At 36.6% G+C, this 18,877-nt stretch overlaps 1 protein-coding gene across 1 annotated transcript; it reads right to left on the reverse strand.

The window, feature by feature from the left end:
* Positions 1-2,224: 2,224 nt before the first annotated feature.
* Positions 2,225-18,501, reverse strand: LOC132548579 (arginine-hydroxylase NDUFAF5, mitochondrial-like). The gene is made up of 11 exons (XM_060212441.1): positions 18,121-18,501; positions 17,784-17,824; positions 15,303-15,414; positions 14,793-14,899; positions 10,402-10,441; positions 9,430-9,540; positions 8,667-8,753; positions 6,241-6,301; positions 4,807-4,890; positions 2,674-2,753; positions 2,225-2,403 (listed from the first exon to the last, which is right to left on the reverse strand). Exons 1-11 carry the CDS (start codon positions 18,343-18,345, stop codon positions 2,266-2,268), a joined length of 1,086 nt encoding a protein of 361 aa, XP_060068424.1. The 5' UTR covers positions 18,346-18,501; the 3' UTR covers positions 2,225-2,265.
* Positions 18,502-18,877: the final 376 nt, after the last annotated feature.

Consider the following 18,877-nt stretch of genomic DNA (forward strand, 5'->3'; position numbering starts at 1 on the left):
TATACGATATAATAACTTCTGTGTCGTGCTAGACCAAATACCCATGAAAGCGTGCTCCGCTGTTTCGGGCGTAATGGAATCACTTTCAACACGTGGACACGAGGTCACACGAGTCGTCACATGGTTATGACGTAATCTTGAACCAAAATCAGATCCTAGAGAAGCTGTAAGCCACGCAAAATTATTGCTTTACCTCCACCGTCCGTTTCACTCCATCTCAGCCTGTGTGACTAGAGAATGATCCCGACAAATCGGTTTCTAATTTTAGGTAAAAGTTTGATGTACACCTTATAATGATAGCTTCCGCTTAACAACCCACCAGAAATGAGGTGAACCAAATTGCTTTACTGGCATAACAGACCTGACTACGATAGATCTGTAACACCCCCTCCCGATTATATACCCGAAAACACCAGGATAACCGATTCTCAGGTCCCTGTTATGATGCAGTGTTGCAGAAATCTGTCGTTTGTTGACAAAAGCATAGCAGAAAATCCAGCGTGTTTATAGATGAACATGTAAGAAAAGGCTTCATCTTTGTCAAAAAAAGACATTGCTGGTGCATTGTATCAGGTACTAGATTGTAGCCAGTAAGTCAGACGCCAAACCAACTGACATGATTCCAGAAGTTCATGGAAATTAAGGCTGTATGACTCACCAAGACAGATGTATTTCTTTGGACACCACAGCCATGTTGTTTAAATAGTCTAAGAGAACTCACCAAGACAGATGTTCAGGGTATTTCTTTGGACATCACAGCCATGTTGTTTAAATAGTCTTAAGAGAACTAGAAAGATGGTGACCGCTGATTAAACATTTTTATCTTCAGTTCCTTTGGCCTATATATGCAAATAAAAGATTTAAAAGTTAAATGACCACCTCTGTGGGTATTCTCTTCTCATGAACAATATGAAAATTGTCGTGATTGATGTACATAAGTGTTTCCATTGCTATTTCTTTGGTTTCTGGTTTGAGAATTTAACACCTCATGGATTTGACCGATATTTTACATAGAAAGTGTTGGCAATGAAACTTTACCAAAACACTCTTTTTCTCCAACTGCCTTTTCCCCCCGAAGCATTACCACATAAATATTTCTTTTTTTGTCATACCTTATCAGCCATTGTGTTGCCAATGCACTGTTCTCCTTACTTGCAATATATTTTCATAATATAGTTTTTGTGTCGCCTGCAGAGCTGGCGGACACTTAGGGACCACTTTGTCCGTCCTCGTGTCGTCGTCGTCCGTACGAAAGCTTTCCCGTCTTTTTTTCGGTAATGCGTTGAGTTATCAAAATGAAATTTGGCATATGGCTTTTTGTTGCAAGGGTACAGATTAAGTTCGATTCCCGGCTGTCTGTGACCCTTTTTGGCAGAGTTATGCCCCTTTCAACCTAGAAAATTTCCTGGGAATATTGTTTTCCGGAATTTTTTGGCTTATGCTTTGAGTTATCGAAATGAAATTTGGTATATTGCTTCTTATTGCAAGGGTACAGATTAAGTTCGATTCCCGGCTATCTGTACCGTTTTAGACAGAGTTATGGCCCTTTCAACTTAGAAAATTTCTCAGGAATATTGCTTTGCGCAGTTTTCCTTTTATGCTTCAAGTTATAGAAATGAAATTTGGTATTACAACTTCATGGTTGATCGTTGCACATCCAGTTCAATTTCTGGGTGACCGTGACACTTTATGCAGGCGACACATACAGTTCCGAGGAACTCTTGTTAAAGAATTGATGGCATGTGTTAAGTTTGAACTTTGGCCAGGCAAGATTAGTTACTTAATTATATGACTCATATATACCATATTTGATTTAAAAAATTGAAATTGGTATACTGTAAACAATTTTGAAAATAAGAACAGTAAAGATGATATGCCATAATTTTGGATGTTGATAGTAGTACGAGGTCAAAATTCGTTACGAGATTTGAGCCAGGTAATAATTTCAGTGTCCAATCAAGGTATCGGCCAACATACTTCTGAATATCATCAGTCTGTAAAGAATATCTTTACAATTTCAGTTGAGAAATATTTTTGAAAATTTTGTTCCGAGGTTGTTTTTAAATGTTTTACTGTGAGGCTGTTATCAAATGTTTGGAGTAAGGAAGATTCTACAAAGATCCAACAAATTTGCCAACCACTTTGTGTTTGACTATATTCTGACAGGTGATGCATAAACTATAGAGTTTAATAAAACCTACCAATGAATCAATGCAAATAAAAACCAATTAACAACAACACTTTATTGTATATACAGATGGTGCATCAAGATTTTTTGTCATCCTTATTGTCCTCTGTGACCTTGGCATCACCTTTCAATTTTTCTATGTCCTTGGTCAGCTCATTCAATCGGTCAAGATCCTTAAATGAGAAATCCTGACTGCCTCTTTCCACTGGTTGTGGCTGAAAATATACAGGAAAGATTGATAAAAATGTACAATATCTATTGAAATAGGCGTCCTTCTTTAATCCTGGTGGTACATAATTACCTCCCCTGATCTGGACTAGAGTCGATATGGTATGTGACAATATCCAAAAGCATCAAATATCACTGTTTTACACTGTATTATGTATGTGTGATATATTTGTGTGAAATAAACATTGTTATGTAAAATGATAAGTCATATTCTTTAAATATTTGTTATTTAGTGTCCATCTAAGCATCATTATTACCTGTGAGGGATCAGGCTTCCATCCTATAAAGTTAAGCACCTGAAATGTAGCTGGTACACCTTCCTCATCTCCGTACATATCTGTCAAACAATCACATAGCATTCTTACTGCTTACAGGACTTTTTACCAATCATTTTTATAACAAATGGACTGTGTCATAAAACATGAAATGGATTTATTCCCTTTCAATGATGGCAAAAGAAATGGCTATTTTCAAAAGTTACACCTTCTAAGATATATTCCATTAAGATATCTTTCCCATCCCATGACTTTGGGTATATAAGGGATATCACCAAGAGAATTTAATAGAGAATTTGTTAAAAAAATATGGGCAAGAAACTGGACTATGGATAGAAGTAATTTAATTTTGGAGTCCAGTGTTTTTGAGTCCAACGATATTTATTTTACTTTGGTATAAAGGTACGGATTGATGGTAATTCAGATTTTGAATTAATCACGAGATTTTGAGTTGCCTAACTGACTAGAATCCTGAGTAACCTATCTTGTAATTGAAAAACACCAAATGTTCCTTCTCAATAACGTTTTGTACCTATAGGATATACTACAGTATCAACAAGAGCTTGGACTAAGAAACATTCAATAACACAATACGCTCTAAATCTAAGAGAAGAAAACACCCAGGCATGCATCAAATTACCGATGAAGTATGAAAGATTAAAAATGGCTTTGTTGAAACAAGATACAATAAAGGCTTGTGAAAAACCTACCACTGAGGCTGTTACTATACCATGTCAATGATACATTTAATATTTGTATATATTTCATAGTCTTTTCCTACACCAAGAAATATACTATTGACCATGGTGTTATTATGGGTCATCATCAATACTGAAGGAGTAAAATCCTCCTGACAATGATGAAACTGGTCCACTTCTGATATTTGGTAGTTTCTTCAATAACAACAGTGACATCCCAAAACAAGCTACATGTAGTATTTTTTTCAATAATTCATGGAGACTGATTTAAACTGTCAAAGAAGACCCTGTTAACTAGTTCTGTTTTCTACCTAATTGCTGCAGGTTATTGCTTAACAACTCAATAACAATCAGCAAATTTGAATAAGTACTGAGGTACTTGATGCAAAGGCCACATACACTTGATCTATAGAATCGGCATTAATGACTAATTAATCCTAGCTCCTGGTAATTATAACTGTTGGAAATTCAAACATTTACATGTTTCCATTGTTAACAATGATACTGCTAGGATACACAATGTTCTGTCATACTTCAAGGCAGCACAATAGACTGTTTTAATTAGAAGTGGTCAATGCTGTAAAATTGACTTAAAAGATGTCTTAAAAGATGCAGCACATCTAAACATCAAACCACAACAGCTATACCACTCGGATTAAAAGAAATTCCCACCGCCATGGTCCATGTATATATATGTAATATGTATACTTCAATATATAGAGTATATATGAGCTAAACTACAACTATTGTGTCAATATGACATGAAAGCCCTGCGGTAACAAAAATGAAAAGGTGAACTGCCTGAAATTTAATTTCAAGTCCAAGGGGCACAACTCCATCAAACATCATCTAACCCATCCCAGGTAAGAACATGACCTGCGTTTTCCCGTAACACCAAATTTCAATTCAGAATGTCTGACTGAGATAATGAACAGAAGCTTAAAAATTCCTTGAAATTTTCTAAGGGCAAGGGGCATAACACAATCAGAATTGAATAGTCTTGAAATTAGACAGAGATTTTTAATAGTGATCAATGAATATTTCAACATACATGCAAAATATTATTAAATTCTACTGGGGCATTCTAAAGTTATGGTGTGGAATCCAAATTTTTCAGGGTTTCTTGGTCAAGAAAGGGCCATAACTCTAGTAGAAATTGCCAAAAAATTAAGCAAAAATCAAACTTGGCCTAGATTATTAATATTTCAAAATACATGCAAAATATTATTTAATTCTATTGAGGCATTCTAAAGTTCTGGTATGGAAACCAAATCCGGATGGATGGATGGACATGGGTAATGCTGTATGCTTTCTCCATCTTCAATGCCAGGGCCAAAAAAATCCCCTGGATAATGGTCATTACTGTACATTATCAAGTTGTTCACTAAGCATTGATATGATAATCAGCAATTCATACCTTTGTAAATGGCTGCTGCAGCTTGCATTGTGTCTCGGTGTAATGAGGGTCTGCGGGACCATGAACAATTGTTTTCTCCCATACCTGAAATTATACATACAAGATGTAGCCAATACGCCCAAGACTAAGTCATATTTATTCTCGTTTAGTTCCTTGCCATGAATCATATAAGACATGCTATATAGAAGTTATGGTCTCAATAGGAATTTGACCTCCCTATTTGGGATACACACCTGTAAGTATGTTGTCTCATCATGTCTGGCTTGTCTTTAGTTTTAAAAAAAAAAAAACATGTCTTAAAAGTTTGGAGCCAGACCAGTTGTTGAAGTAACTGCTATGTGTATCTCCATCCCCTTAATTCAGAGGAAAATGGGGTGTATTTATATTGTAGAAATATGACGTCTTGGACATACATGTAGAGATAACAGACTGACAACTGGTTACTATAGCCCAGATAAAAACTTATCCATCACGGTGTTGATGTTTAGAACTAGGGAAATAGAGATCTCCGTTTTTACCCATAAATATTGTATGTCTATCCTTTATTTTCATAAATTTCAATTGACAGTCAAATTGAATACGTAATTCAAACCTCAACTCCCATATTTTGTATGCATGAAGACAGACAGGTAGAGATCAGATTACCAGCCAATGGTACCTACCTATCAGGTAGAACATAAGCACAAACATAGACAGGTTGATCTGTATACCAGCCAATGGTACCTACCTTTCAGGTAGAACATGAGATCAAACATAGACAGGTTGATCTGTATACCAGCCAATGGTACCTACCTTTCAGGTAGAACATCAGATCAAACATAGATGGGTTGATCTGAATGCCAGCCAATGGTACCTACCATTCAGATTGAACATCAGCACAAACAGACAGGTTGATCTGAATACCAGCCAATGGTACCTACCTTTCAGGTAGAACATCAGATCAAACATAGACAGGTTGATCTGTATACCAGCCAATGGTACCTACCTTTCAGATCGAACATCAGATCAAACAGACAGGTTGATCTGTATACCAGCCAATGGTACCTACCTTTCAGGTAGAACATCAGATCAAACAAAGACAGGTTGATCTGTATACCAGCCAATGGTGCCTACCTTTCAGGTAGAACATCAGATCAAACAGACAGGTTGATCTGTATACCAGCCAATGGTACCTACCTTTCAGGTAGAACATCAGATCAAACAGACAGGTTGATCTGTATACCAGCCAATGGTACCTACTTTTCAGATCAAACATCAGCTCAAACATAGATGGGTTGATCTGAATACCAGCCAATGGTACCTACCTTTCAGATCGAACATGAGCTTAAACATAGACAGGTTGATCTGTATACCAGCCAATGGTACCTACCTTTCAGGTAGAACATCAGCTCAAACATAGACGGGTTGATCTGTATACCAGCCAATCACACCTACCTTTCAGGTCGAACATTAACTCAAACATCGATGGGTACTTTATTGTGAACTCGTCTGTATCCTGCAACATACACAGATCACTGTGATAATAAAGAGAACAGATGACATAGAAATATCACTGCTAGTGTTAAATGATGTCATCAATTGTGAACATTTAAAACAAAGGGTTAAATCATTTTTGATGAAAAACTTACACAATTATAAATTATAAATTACCTTACAACTACATATATTTCATTGGAACATGTACATTTTGTACTTCCTTTGTAATCTTACACAATTAAATGACTATCTTATCACTATGGTTACAACTCCATCAATGCAGTATTCACCATTCGTCATAATGATAATGATGTTGTCAAGGTCTCCACTGGATTAGTCAGTGTATCAGTCCATCTTGTCAGTGTCTCCACTGGATTAGTCAGTGTATCAGTCCATCTTGTCAGTGTCTCCACTGGATTAGTCAGTGTATCAGTCCATCTTGTCAGGGTCTCCACTGGATTAGTCAGTGTATCAGTCCATCTTGTCAGGGTCTCCACTGGATTAGTCAGTGTATCAGTCCATCTTGTCAGGGTCTCCACTGGATTAGTCAGTGTATCAGTCCATCTTGTCAGGGTCTCCACTGGATTAGTCAGTGTATCAGTCCATCTTGTCAGGGTCTCCACTGGATTAGTCAGTGTATCAGTCCATCTTGTCAGGGTCTCCACTGGATTAGTCAGTGTATCAGTCCATCTTGTCAGTGTCTCCACTGGATTAGTCAGTGTATCAGTCCATCTTGTCAACGTCTCCACTGGATTAGTCAGTGTATCAGTCCATCTTGTCAGTGTCTCCACTGGATTAGTCAGTGTATCAGTCCATCTTGTCAGGGTCTCCACTGGATTAGTCAGTGTATCAGTCCATCTTGTCAGGGTCTCCACTGGATTAGTCAGTGTATCAGTCCATCTTGTCAAGGTCTCCACTGGATTAGTCAGTGTATCAGTCCATCTTGTCAAGGTCTCCACTGGATTAGTCAGTGTATCAGTCCATCTTGTCAGTGTCTCCACTGGATTAGTCAGTGTATCAGTCCATCTTGTCAGTGTCTCCACTGGATTAGTCAGTGTATCAGTCCATCTTGTCAGTGTCTCCACTGGATTAGTCAGTGTATCAGTCCATCTTGTCAGGGTCTCCACTGGATTAGTCAGTGTATCAGTCCATCTTGTCAGGGTCTCCACTGGATTAGTCAGTGTATCAGTCCATCTTGTCAGGGTCTCCACTGGATTAGTCAGTGTATCAGTCCATCTTGTCAGGGTCTCACTGGATTAGTCAGTGTATCAGTCCATCTTGTCAGGGTCTCCACTGGATTAGTCAGTGTATCAGTCCATCTTGTCAGGGTCTCCACTGGATAAGTCAGTGTATCAGTCCATCTTGTCAAGGTCTCCACTGGATTAGTCAGTGTATCAGTCCATCTTGTCAGTGTCTCCACTGGATTAGTCAGTGTATCAGTCCATCTTGTCAAGGTCTCCACTGGATTAGTCAGTGTATCAGTCCATCTTGTCAGGGCCTCCACTGGATTAGTCAGTGTATCAGTCCATCTTGTCAAGGTCTCCACTGGATTAGTCAGTGTATCAGTCCATCTTGTCAGTGTCTCCACTGGATTAGTCAGTGTATCAGTCCATCTTGTCAACGTCTCCACTGGATTAGTCAGTGTATCAGTCCATCTTGTCAAGGTCTCCACTGGATTAGTCAGTGTATCAGTCCATCTTGTCGAGGTCTCACTGGATTAGTCAGTGTATTAGTCCATCTTGTCAGTGTCTCCACTGGATTAGTCAGTGTATCAGTCCATCTTGTCAACGTCTCCACTGGATTAGTCAGTGTATCAGTCCATCTTGTCAAGGTCTCCACTGGATTAGTCAGTGTATCAGTCCATCTTGTCAAGGTCTCCACTGGATTAGTCAGTGTATCAGTCCATCTTGTCAAGGTCTCCACTGGATTAGTCAGTGTATCAGTCCATCTTGTCAAGGTCTCCACTGGATTAGTCAGTGTATCAGTCCATCTTGTCAAGGTCTCCACTGGATTAGTCAGTGTATCAGTCCATCTTGTCAAGGTCTCCACTGGATTAGTCAGTGTATCAGTCCATCTTGTCAGGTCTCCACTGGATTAGTCAGTGTATCAGTATCTTGTCAGTCTCCACTGGATTAGTCAGTGTATCAGTCCATCTTGTCAAGGTCTCCACTGGATTAGTCAGTGTATCAGTCCATCTTGTCAGGGTCTCCACTGGATTAGTCAGTGTATCAGTCCATCTTGTCAGGGTCTCCACTGGATTAGTCAGTGTATCAGTCATCTTGTCAGGGTCTCCACTGGATTAGTCAGTGTAAGGTATAGATGAAGACAAGGTTTAAATTTTCTATAGAGGATATCATTTTCATTTTTATCTGCAGATAACATACCAGTGTCAACATGGTAAAGCCAGCCCTATTGAGGAGGTTCCCAAGGTCATGTGCACTGGTAAATGGTGAAATATGTGGAGAGAATCCCTGTTGATGTAAAAAATATTGTTACATTACAATTAAATATTGAGAAATTGGCAGCAGAAATACTTGTATGAACTTCCATGAGATATTGGTTGAAAACTTTATCCAGCATATTAAGGCCATTGAAAATTTTTGTTAGGAACCTGAGACAAGTTAAATTTCAATTATTCATTGATGATTTTTACATTTAAACCGAAGGATATTTATATCTTAATTATTATAATAAACCTTTAAGATCCTTCAGCAGTGTCCTTAATCTGTAGTAGATAAAATACACCTGGTATATATAAATGAAGCTGTATAACCAGGGCTCTTACACCCCATTTTGGGACTGGGGTGTTTTCCTAAGAATTGGGAAAACTTGGGGTCTAAATTGGGAAAAAAAGATACTTTTTTGCATTGGGAATCTGCCGCAAATCTGGCAGATCGAGAGCCTTGATAACATATCTGGTTGAATATGTAAGTCAAAATGCCACAAAAAAAAAACTAACTGTAAGTGGCAAGAATCAAACTGACACCAGTAACATTACACTGAACCTAAGGTAGGCCTAAGAATGGAGCAAAACTGTTTATTTCTTCACCTCAGGAAGTAAACATGACATGACTATATCTGTGCCATAATTAACCCAATCATAATTATATCATTACTTGGAGACCAATCACATGTCATTATACAAACCCCTTCTCGCTCTATCTCAGCTAGCTGTAGTGCAACACGGAGTTCAAACACAGTGTCTCCTCCATACATACAGCCAAGGAAGACACCATCATTCTTGAGTGTTCTGTGTACCTTTAAGGACAAAACAGTAAACAAATACAGTGGTCTACGCTGATCCCTGAAAACTCTTGTATCTAATGTAATGAATGATGTACCGGTAACGCTTTAATCCTATGTTTGATAAAAATCAAGATTACGTTTTACATCTATTTTATATGATAGTAGACGTACTAAATACTTTTCTGAAATTAAAAAAAAAAAAAAAATGAAATTGCTAAAACTCTGTTCTGAAAAATATTAAGAAAGACAAGAGTATTAGTATTACTGATGAATTCTCTCTCCGAAAACGACATTAATGGCCATGAAAATTAATCAAAGGGCAATAATTCTGTAATTAAGAAGTTGCAGGCCCTGAATTTGGTATACTGCACATTCTCTTAGTATGACAAATGTATACACCAAGTTTCAACAACTCTTTAATTATGCAAAATAGAGTTCTTGTACACTACACTTCTCCTTGTCAAGATCTATCTACATATGAAGGTTCATGTTGATACCACTTATAGTTTTTGTGATATGCTCTGGACAAAATTATATTGGATGGATAGACAAACAGATGAACAAACTGACAGATGGACAGATGGATGGCTATAAGCTCTCCCTTTGTGGAGCATAAAAAACCTTCCTGTCCACTACACAAAGACGGGAAAACCAGGAAATTTTGGCAGGAGACGATTTTGTTGAAATAGATTATTTTCATAAAGTGCCTTTTCAAGAAAGAAAGAAAAGTTACCATATTTTGTGTTGAAATTAACAATTTGTCCTTAACAGGTGAACCCAACAGCCTACATCTAATGAGGTGCTGTGTAGTCCACTGAAACATGAGGACAATCTAGACATTATGATCAATAAAGTGTTGTGGTCATAACTTACCTGCTTAAAGCAACCAGGAAGGTCATTTACCCAATGTAAACTGAAAAATAATAACATCAGTTGAGGTATCAGCTCTCCATATAAACTTGATATCAAATCCAGGATTAGTAAGTAAAGTTTTGACCATCACCTCTGATGTACCAGTGAAGATGATGACTATAAATCTCACTTTTGCAGTACTAAAGGTTTAACACCCCCTCAACCCCCTCAATTCTATGGCAATTCACAAAACATGGGTATATCTGGTTGATGAAGGTCACTTTGGTGGGGAGCTCTAGGTTCAATCCCTCCGACAATTTAGTGTCGACAGAAGTAACCTTGATCCTATGGTGTTAGGACAAGGCTGATGTCAAGACATTTTATAGACCCCTGACTTTACAACATGCAGTCCTGTATGTTTAAATTGATGTCAAAATTGTACAAGTGTCAATCTTAATGTACAAGTGTCAGTCTTAATGTACAAGTGTCAATCTTAATGTACAAGTGTCAGTCTTAATGTACAAGTGTCAGTCTTAATGTACTAGTGTCAGTCTTAATGTACAAGTGTCAGTCTTAATGTACAAGTGTCAGTCTTAATGTACAAGTGTCAATCTTATCGCACAAGTGTCAGTCTTAATCTTAATGTACAAGTGTCAGTCTTAATGTACAAGTGTCAATCTTATTGTACAAGTGTCAATCTTAATGTAATAGTGTCAATCTTAATGTACAAGTGTCGCACAAGTGTCAGTCTTAATGTACAATCAGTCTTAATCTTAATGTACAAGTGTCAATCTTAATGTACTAGTGTCAGTCTTAATGTACAAGTGTCAGTCTTAATGTACAAAGTCTTAATGTACAAGTGTCAGTCTTAATCTTAATGTACAAGTGTCAGTCTTAATGTACTAGTGTCAGTCTTAATGTACAAGTGTCAGTCTTAATGTACAAGTGTCAATCTTAATGTACAAGTGACAAGTGTCAGTCTTAATCTTAATGTACAAGTGTCAGTCTTAATGTACAAGTGTCAATCTTATTGTACAAGTGTCAATCTTAATGTAATAGTGTCAATCTTATCGCACAAGTGTCAGTCTTAATCTTAATGTACTAGTGTCAGTCTTAATGTACTAGTGTCAGTCTTAATGTACAAGTGTCAATCTTAATGTACAAGTGTCAGTCTTAATGTACAAGTGTCAGTCTTAATCTTAATGTACAAGTGTCTTAATGTACTAGTGTAGTCTTAATGTACAAGTGTCAGTCTTAATGTACAAGTGTAATCTTAATGTACAAGTGTCAATCTTAATGTACAAGTGTCAATCTTATTGTACAAGTGTCAGTCTTAATCTCAATGTACAAGTGTCAATCTTAATGTACAAGTGTCAATCTTATCGCACAAGTGTCAGTCTTAATCTTAATGTACAAGTGTCAATCTTAATGTACAAGTGTCAATCTTTTTGTACAAGTGTCAATCTTCATGTAATAGTGTCAATCTTATTGTACAAGTGTCAGTCTTAATCTTAATGTACAAGTGTCAATCTTAATGTACTAGTGCCAATATTATTGTACAAGTGCCAGTCTTAATGTACAAGTGTCAGTCTTAATGTACTAGTGTCAGTCTTAATGTACAAGTGTCAGTCTTAATGTACAAGTGTCAATCTTAATGTACAAGTGTCAATCTTATCGCACAAGTGTCAGTCTTAATCTTAATGTACAAGTGTCAATCTTAATGTACAAGTGTCAATCTTATTGTACAAGTGTCAATCTGATTGTACAAGTGTCAATCTTAATGTACTAGTGACAATCTTATTGTACAAGTGTCAATCTTAATGTACTAGTGTCAGTCTTAATGTACAAGTGTCAGTCTTAATGTACAAGTGTCAGTCTTAATCTTAATGTACAAGTGTCAATCTTAATGTACTAGTGTCAATCTTATTGTACAAGTGTCAGTCTTAATCTTAATGTACAAGTGTCAATCTTATTGTACAAGTGTCAATCTTAATCTTAATGTACAAGTGTCAATCTTAATCTTAATATACAAGTGTCAATCTTAATGTACAAGTGTCAATCTTATCACACAAGTGTCAGTCTTAATCTTAATGTACAAGTGTCAATCTTAATGTACAAGTGTCAATCTTATTGTACAAGTGTCAATCTGATTGTACAAGTGTCAATCTTAATGTACTAGTGACAATCTTATTGTACAAGTGTCAGTCTTAATCTTAATGTACAAGTGTCAATCTTATTGTACAAGTGTCAATCTTATTGTACAAGTGTCAATCTGATTGTACAAGTGTCAATCTTAATGTACTAGTGACAATCTTATTGTACAAGTGTCAGTCTTAATCTTAATGTACAAGTGTCAATCTTAATGTACTAGTGTCAGTCTTAATGTACAAGTGTCAGTCTTAATGTACAAGTGTCAGTCTTAATGTACAAGTGTCAGTCTTAATCTTAATGTACAAGTGTCAATCTTATTGTACAAGTGTCAGTCTTAATCTCAATGTACAAGTGTCAATCTTAATGTACAAGTGTCAATCTTATCGCACAAGTGTCAGTCTTAATCTTAATGTACAAGTGTCAATCTTAATGTACAAGTGTCAATCTTTTTGTACAAGTGTCAATCTTCATGTAATAGTGTCAATCTTATTGTACAAGTGTCAGTCTTAATCTTAATGTACAAGTGTCAATCTTAATGTACTAGTGCCAATATTATTGTACAAGTGTCAATCTTAATGTACAAGTGTCAATCTTATTGTACAAGTGTCAATCTTAATGTAATAGTGTCAATCTTATCGCACAAGTGTCAGTCTTAATCTTAATGTACAAGTGTCAATCTTAATGTACAAGTGTCAATCTTATTGTACAAGTGTCAGTCTTAATCTTAATGTACAAGTGTCAATCTTATTGTACAAGTGTCAATCTTAATGTACAAGTGTCAATCTTAATTTTAATATACAAGTGTCAATCTTAATGTACAAGTGTCAATCTTATCACACAAGTGTCAGTCTTAATCTTAATGTACAAGTGTCAATCTTAATGTACAAGTGTCAATCTTATTGTACAAGTGTCAATCTGATTGTACAAGTGTCAATCTTAATGTACTAGTGACAATCTTATTGTACAAGTGTCAGTCTTAATCTTAATGTACAAGTGTCAATCTTAATGTACAAGTGTCAATCTTATTGTACAAGTGTCAATCTTAATGTACAAGTGTCAATCTTATTGTACAAGTGTCAATCTGATTGTACAAGTGTCAATCTTAATGTACTAGTGACAATCTTATTGTACAAGTGTCAGTCTTAATCTTAATGTACAAGTGTCAATCTTAATGTACAAGTGTCAATCTTATTGTACAAGTGTCAATCTGATTGTACAAGTGTCAATCTTAATGTACTAGTGACAATCTTATTGTACAAGTGTCAGTCTTAATCTTAATGTACTAGTGTCAATCTTATTGTACAAGTGTCAATCTTAATGTACTAGTGTCAATCTTAATGTACAAGTGTCAATCTTATTGTACTAGTGTCAATCTTATTGTACAAGTGTCAATCTTAATGTACAAGTGTCAATCTTATTGTACAAGTGTCAATCTTATTGTACAAGTGTCAATCTTAATGTACTAGTGTCAATCTTAATGTACTAGTGTCAATCTTAATGTACTAGTGTCAATCTTATTGTACAAGTGTCAGTCTTAATCTTAATGTACTAGTGTCAATCTTATTGTACAAGTGTCAATCTTAATGTACTAGTGTCAATCTTAATGTACAAGTGTCAATCTTATTGTACTAGTGTCAATCTTATTGTACAAGTGTCAATCGTAATGTACTAGTGTCAATCTTATTGTACAAGTGTCAATCTTATTGTACTAGTGTCAATCTTATTGTACAAGTGTCAATCTTATTGTACAAGTGTCAATCTTATTGTACAAGTGTCAATCTTATTGTACTAGTGTCAATCTTATTGTACAAGTGTCAATCTTATTGTACTAGTGTCAATCTTATTGTACAAGTGTCAATCTTATTGTACAAGTGTCAATCTTATTGTACAAGTGTCAATCTGATTGTACAAGTGTCAATCTTAATGTACTAGTGACAATCTTATTGTACAAGTGTCAGTCTTAATCTTAATGTACAAGTGTCAATCTTAATGTACAAGTGTCAATCTTAATGTACTAGTGTCAATCTTATTGTACAAGTGTCAATCTTATTGTACAAGTGCCAGTCTTAACCTTCTAATAACCCTATACAAGCTAATCTCATTGACTGTGACAAACAAGCAACAAGTTTTTGTGTCCTACTTTCTTTGGTATTGGATTCTGAAAGCACAGTATATCTGGACATGAGTCACAGATAATTAAAACCGGGTATGTGTGTTGATTATTCCTGCAATAGTTATGTGCATGCACTAAATGGATTTACCTTAACGAGCTAAATACTATATCAGCTGAGTTGTGTTTAAATGGAAGAGACTCTTCATCGACCACCATCTTTGTGGTTGGAACTTCTGGAGATACTTGTGCTTGTTCCTAAATAAAAGGTAAGTCCTTGATAGGATTAGTCAAACTGATCATACTTTGTAGCTTAAAATGTAGGAATTTTCAACTTGTCACTATGAAAAAAAAGAAACTATAAGCAAATGCAGTGTAGCTGTTTTGTTTATTTTTTTTCATTATATGTACTGTGTACAGAGAATACAGCCAAAACATACAGCAACATGGACACTGTACATGGTATCACAATGACTGTTATAATTTTTCTCGTAACAGTGAATTGCTATATTACTAAATACAACAACTAATGTGTACTCGTCATGACGACACTTAATATAAGTAATGTGTACTCACCATGATGGTGATAAAGGAAATATCTGATACATATCCATTGTTACAGTACTAAGAAAATAATTAATGTGTATCCAACATTTCTTACCAATAACATCTCTGATGAGTCACACATGTAGAGGTTTTCCACCATGTCTGCTAGTATGTGTCTGGACACGTAACCCCTTCCACAGCCCAGATCTATAGCCAGCTTAAACTCTCTGTAATAATAAGTCATCTCTTATAATCTGTGCCAAAATAAAGCATTTACCTGGCTCTTTTGAAAAATTATCTTCGCTGCTTTCAACTTTCAAGTGAATCAACTCATTTCATACCCAGAAGCATTCACTTCTATTGCTAGTACAAGAAATAATTTCACTCAATGCCAGTATTTTTTTCACATGTTTTTTACATGTTTTGTAATTTTGGTATGAATGTAAGTGAAAAACAGAAATAAAGGTCATATGAACAGATGAAACATTCTGAAAAATTATTAATATATATCTACTGTATACAGGGAAATACTTCCCTTGAAATTATTTGCCAAATATGAATATTATTATCTCTGCAATATCTTACTCAAAGTGTCAAGTATGGAACTTGTATCACCTTTGCAAATTAGTATCATACTCCTTACAAATGTCCAATTTAAGAGTTTCATTTTGTAAATTCAGGTCAATCTTTTCTGTTCATAAATAAAGGCAAAAGACACAAAAGCGATGCTGAAGAAATATTGCATGGTTGTTAATAATTTGTTGCTCAATTATCTGAAATAATGCCAATATCTGGGTATTGTTGTACCAGGATCTACATGATGGTCACAAAATCAGTATGAAAACTGTCACTGGGATTTGTAAGCTATAAGCTAAGGTATAAATAATACCTACAATGAAGTGTAAACAGATTCTTGGCCCAAACAGTATCTAGATATAGGTGGGATTCTGGGCCCAACCAGTATCTAGATATAGGTGGGATTCTGGGCCTAAACAGTGTCTAGATATAGGTGAGATTCTCGGGCAAAATAGTACCAAGATATAGGTGTGATTCTGGGCCCAAATAGTACTTAGATACAGGCGAGATTCTGGGCCCAACCAGTGTCTAGATATAGGTGGGATTCTGGGGTCAAATAGTACCTAGATATAGGTGGGATTCTGGGCCCAAACAGTATATAGATATAGGTGGGATTCTGGGCCCAAACAGTATCTAGATATAGGTGGGATTCTGGGCCCAAACAGTATCTAGATATAGGTGGGATTCTTGGCCCAAACAGTGTCTAGATATAGGTGGGATTCTGGGCCCAAACAGTATCTAGATATAGGTGGGATTCTTGGCCCAAACAGTATCTAGATATAGGTGGGATTCTTGGCACAAACAGTATCTAGATATAGGTGGGATTCTGGGCCCAAACAGTATCTAGATATAGGTGGGATTCTGGGCCCAAACAGTATCTAGATATAGGTGGGATTCTGGGCCCAAACAGTATCTAGATATAGGTGAGATTCTCGGGCAAAATAGTACCAAGATATAGGTGTGATTCTGGGCCCAAATAGTACTTAGATACAGGCGAGATTCTGGGCCCAACCAGTATATAGATATAGGTGGGATTCTGGGCCTAAACAGTATCTAGATATAGGTGGGATTCTGGGCCCAAACAGTATCTAGATATAGGTGAGATTCTGGGCCCAAACAGTATATAGATATAGGTGGGATTCTGGGCCCAAATAGTACTTAGATACAGGCGAGATTCTGGGCCCAACCAGTGTCTAGATATAGGTGGGATTCTGGGGTCAAATAGTACCTAGATATAGGTGGGATTCTGGGCCCAAACAGTATATAGATATAGGTGGGATTCTGGGCCTAAACAGTATCTAGATATAAGTGGGATTCTGGGCCCAAACAGTATCTAGATATAGGTGGGATTCTGGGCCTAAACAGTATCTAGATATAGGTGGGATTCTGGGCCTAAACAGTGTCTAGATATAGGTGAGATTTTCGGGCAAAATAGTACCAAGATATAGGTGTGATTCTGGGCCCAAATAGTACTTAGATACAGGCGAGATTCTGGGCCCAACCAGTGTCTAGATGTAGGTGGGATTCTGGGGTCAAATAGTACCTAGATATAGGTGGGATTCTGGGCCCAAACAGTATGTAGATATAGGTGGGATTCTGGGCCCAAACAGTATCTAGATATAGGTGGGATTCTGGGCCCAAACAGTATCTAGATATAGGCGAGATTCTGGACCCAATTAGTATGTTATTGTTACAGTTTATAAATAGTTTATAAAACGGTTTACAAGAAAATTTGTTTAAATGCTGATTATCTAATTATAATTACAAATAACAGTTCGGTGGTAAAATTTGTACTCATGGCAGATATCAAATTGAAGTAATCACAGTAATAGTTAATTCATTCTGCAATAGGCCTCTATGCTTAGTAATGATTAAGCCCATCTGATTTTATTGCTGTCCAGTAGAAATACAAACACATGTCATTGTCAAGCAATCAACTCATCCCCTGATTTTTGAGTCTGAATTTTCATGTTAATCTCTGGTTTTATTATGGCATACATACATATATCAAGCTTCTTACCTTTTAATATCACACATTCTGTCAAAGGTTCTATAGCCAACCTACAACAAAATAAAAAACTGTAAAATGCTTATTGAACATTTTGATGTTTTTATCATGATGACTCGTGTTTATTATTAATTACTTAAAGTAGCATGTCTTGGGAAGCTGATCGTCTCTTAAAAATAACAATTGGGCGTCTACAATGATATGAACTACACGTTTGTTTTAATAGTTAGCTATAATCGATGTTCCTATGCCTATGATTTGATACTTATCACTGAAGTATGCGTACAACTCGCGACAGTCCTGGTTCAAACTATGAGGACCCATAAATATCAACGAGTTCGTCGTTTACCTCCTCTTTCATGTAATCGTAAACTTCATAATCAGGTAAAATTGTCGTCCTATCTTTTTGGATTCGCTTCGCTTTTCTGTCAAAAACGGTCATGATATTTTCCTGTCGGTCGGCACTCATCCAGCGCGATGAACTAACCAAATGCGACCTCCGAGTGGAGGGCACCTTGCACCTTAAAGAAGCATATATGCTCCATGACCGCCTCAGCAGTGGTGCGGTCGTCATTGTTTTTCTAATTAAGTCAATTATTGTTCTTGTTAAGTCTTTGAATGTCACAAACAGATTATGACCTCTCTTTGAGTGGCACAACAATACATTAGAGTTAATATTTCAGATTGTATAAGCGAAGGACTGCCGTTTACAAACGGTGTAACATTCTACAGCTCTATTTTTTTGGTGGTCACTATTTATCCTTTAGTTTCGTATTTTTACTGCACTTCCGGATGCTGTTGTTGACGACACTGCGGGCCCGTTCGATTCGCTGTTCTGGACACTCGGTACAGTTGGAACACCAATCGAACGCAGTAGAACAGCTGTCCGGTACAAGTTCTGGCTGTGCCATCTGAAAGGTGGTGCAGGCGGCACAGCTGGAAAATTAATCATGACCGCCAGTGAGCCATCCACAGACTGTGCATTCTATAAATGTGGATGTGGCGTATTTTTCGCAACACTTCACGCCGCTCTTCAGCACAAATGTGCAAAAAAGGTTAAGGTGGTATTTAAAAATCGATTGTGGTCTTATTTTCACAAAGATACT

Source organism: Ylistrum balloti, unplaced genomic scaffold, assembly GCF_031769215.1.
Source record: "Ylistrum balloti isolate Yb309-2 unplaced genomic scaffold, AGI_CSIRO_Ybal_v1 Utg370018, whole genome shotgun sequence".
Classification (NCBI taxonomy): Eukaryota; Metazoa; Mollusca; class Bivalvia; order Pectinida; family Pectinidae; genus Ylistrum; species Ylistrum balloti.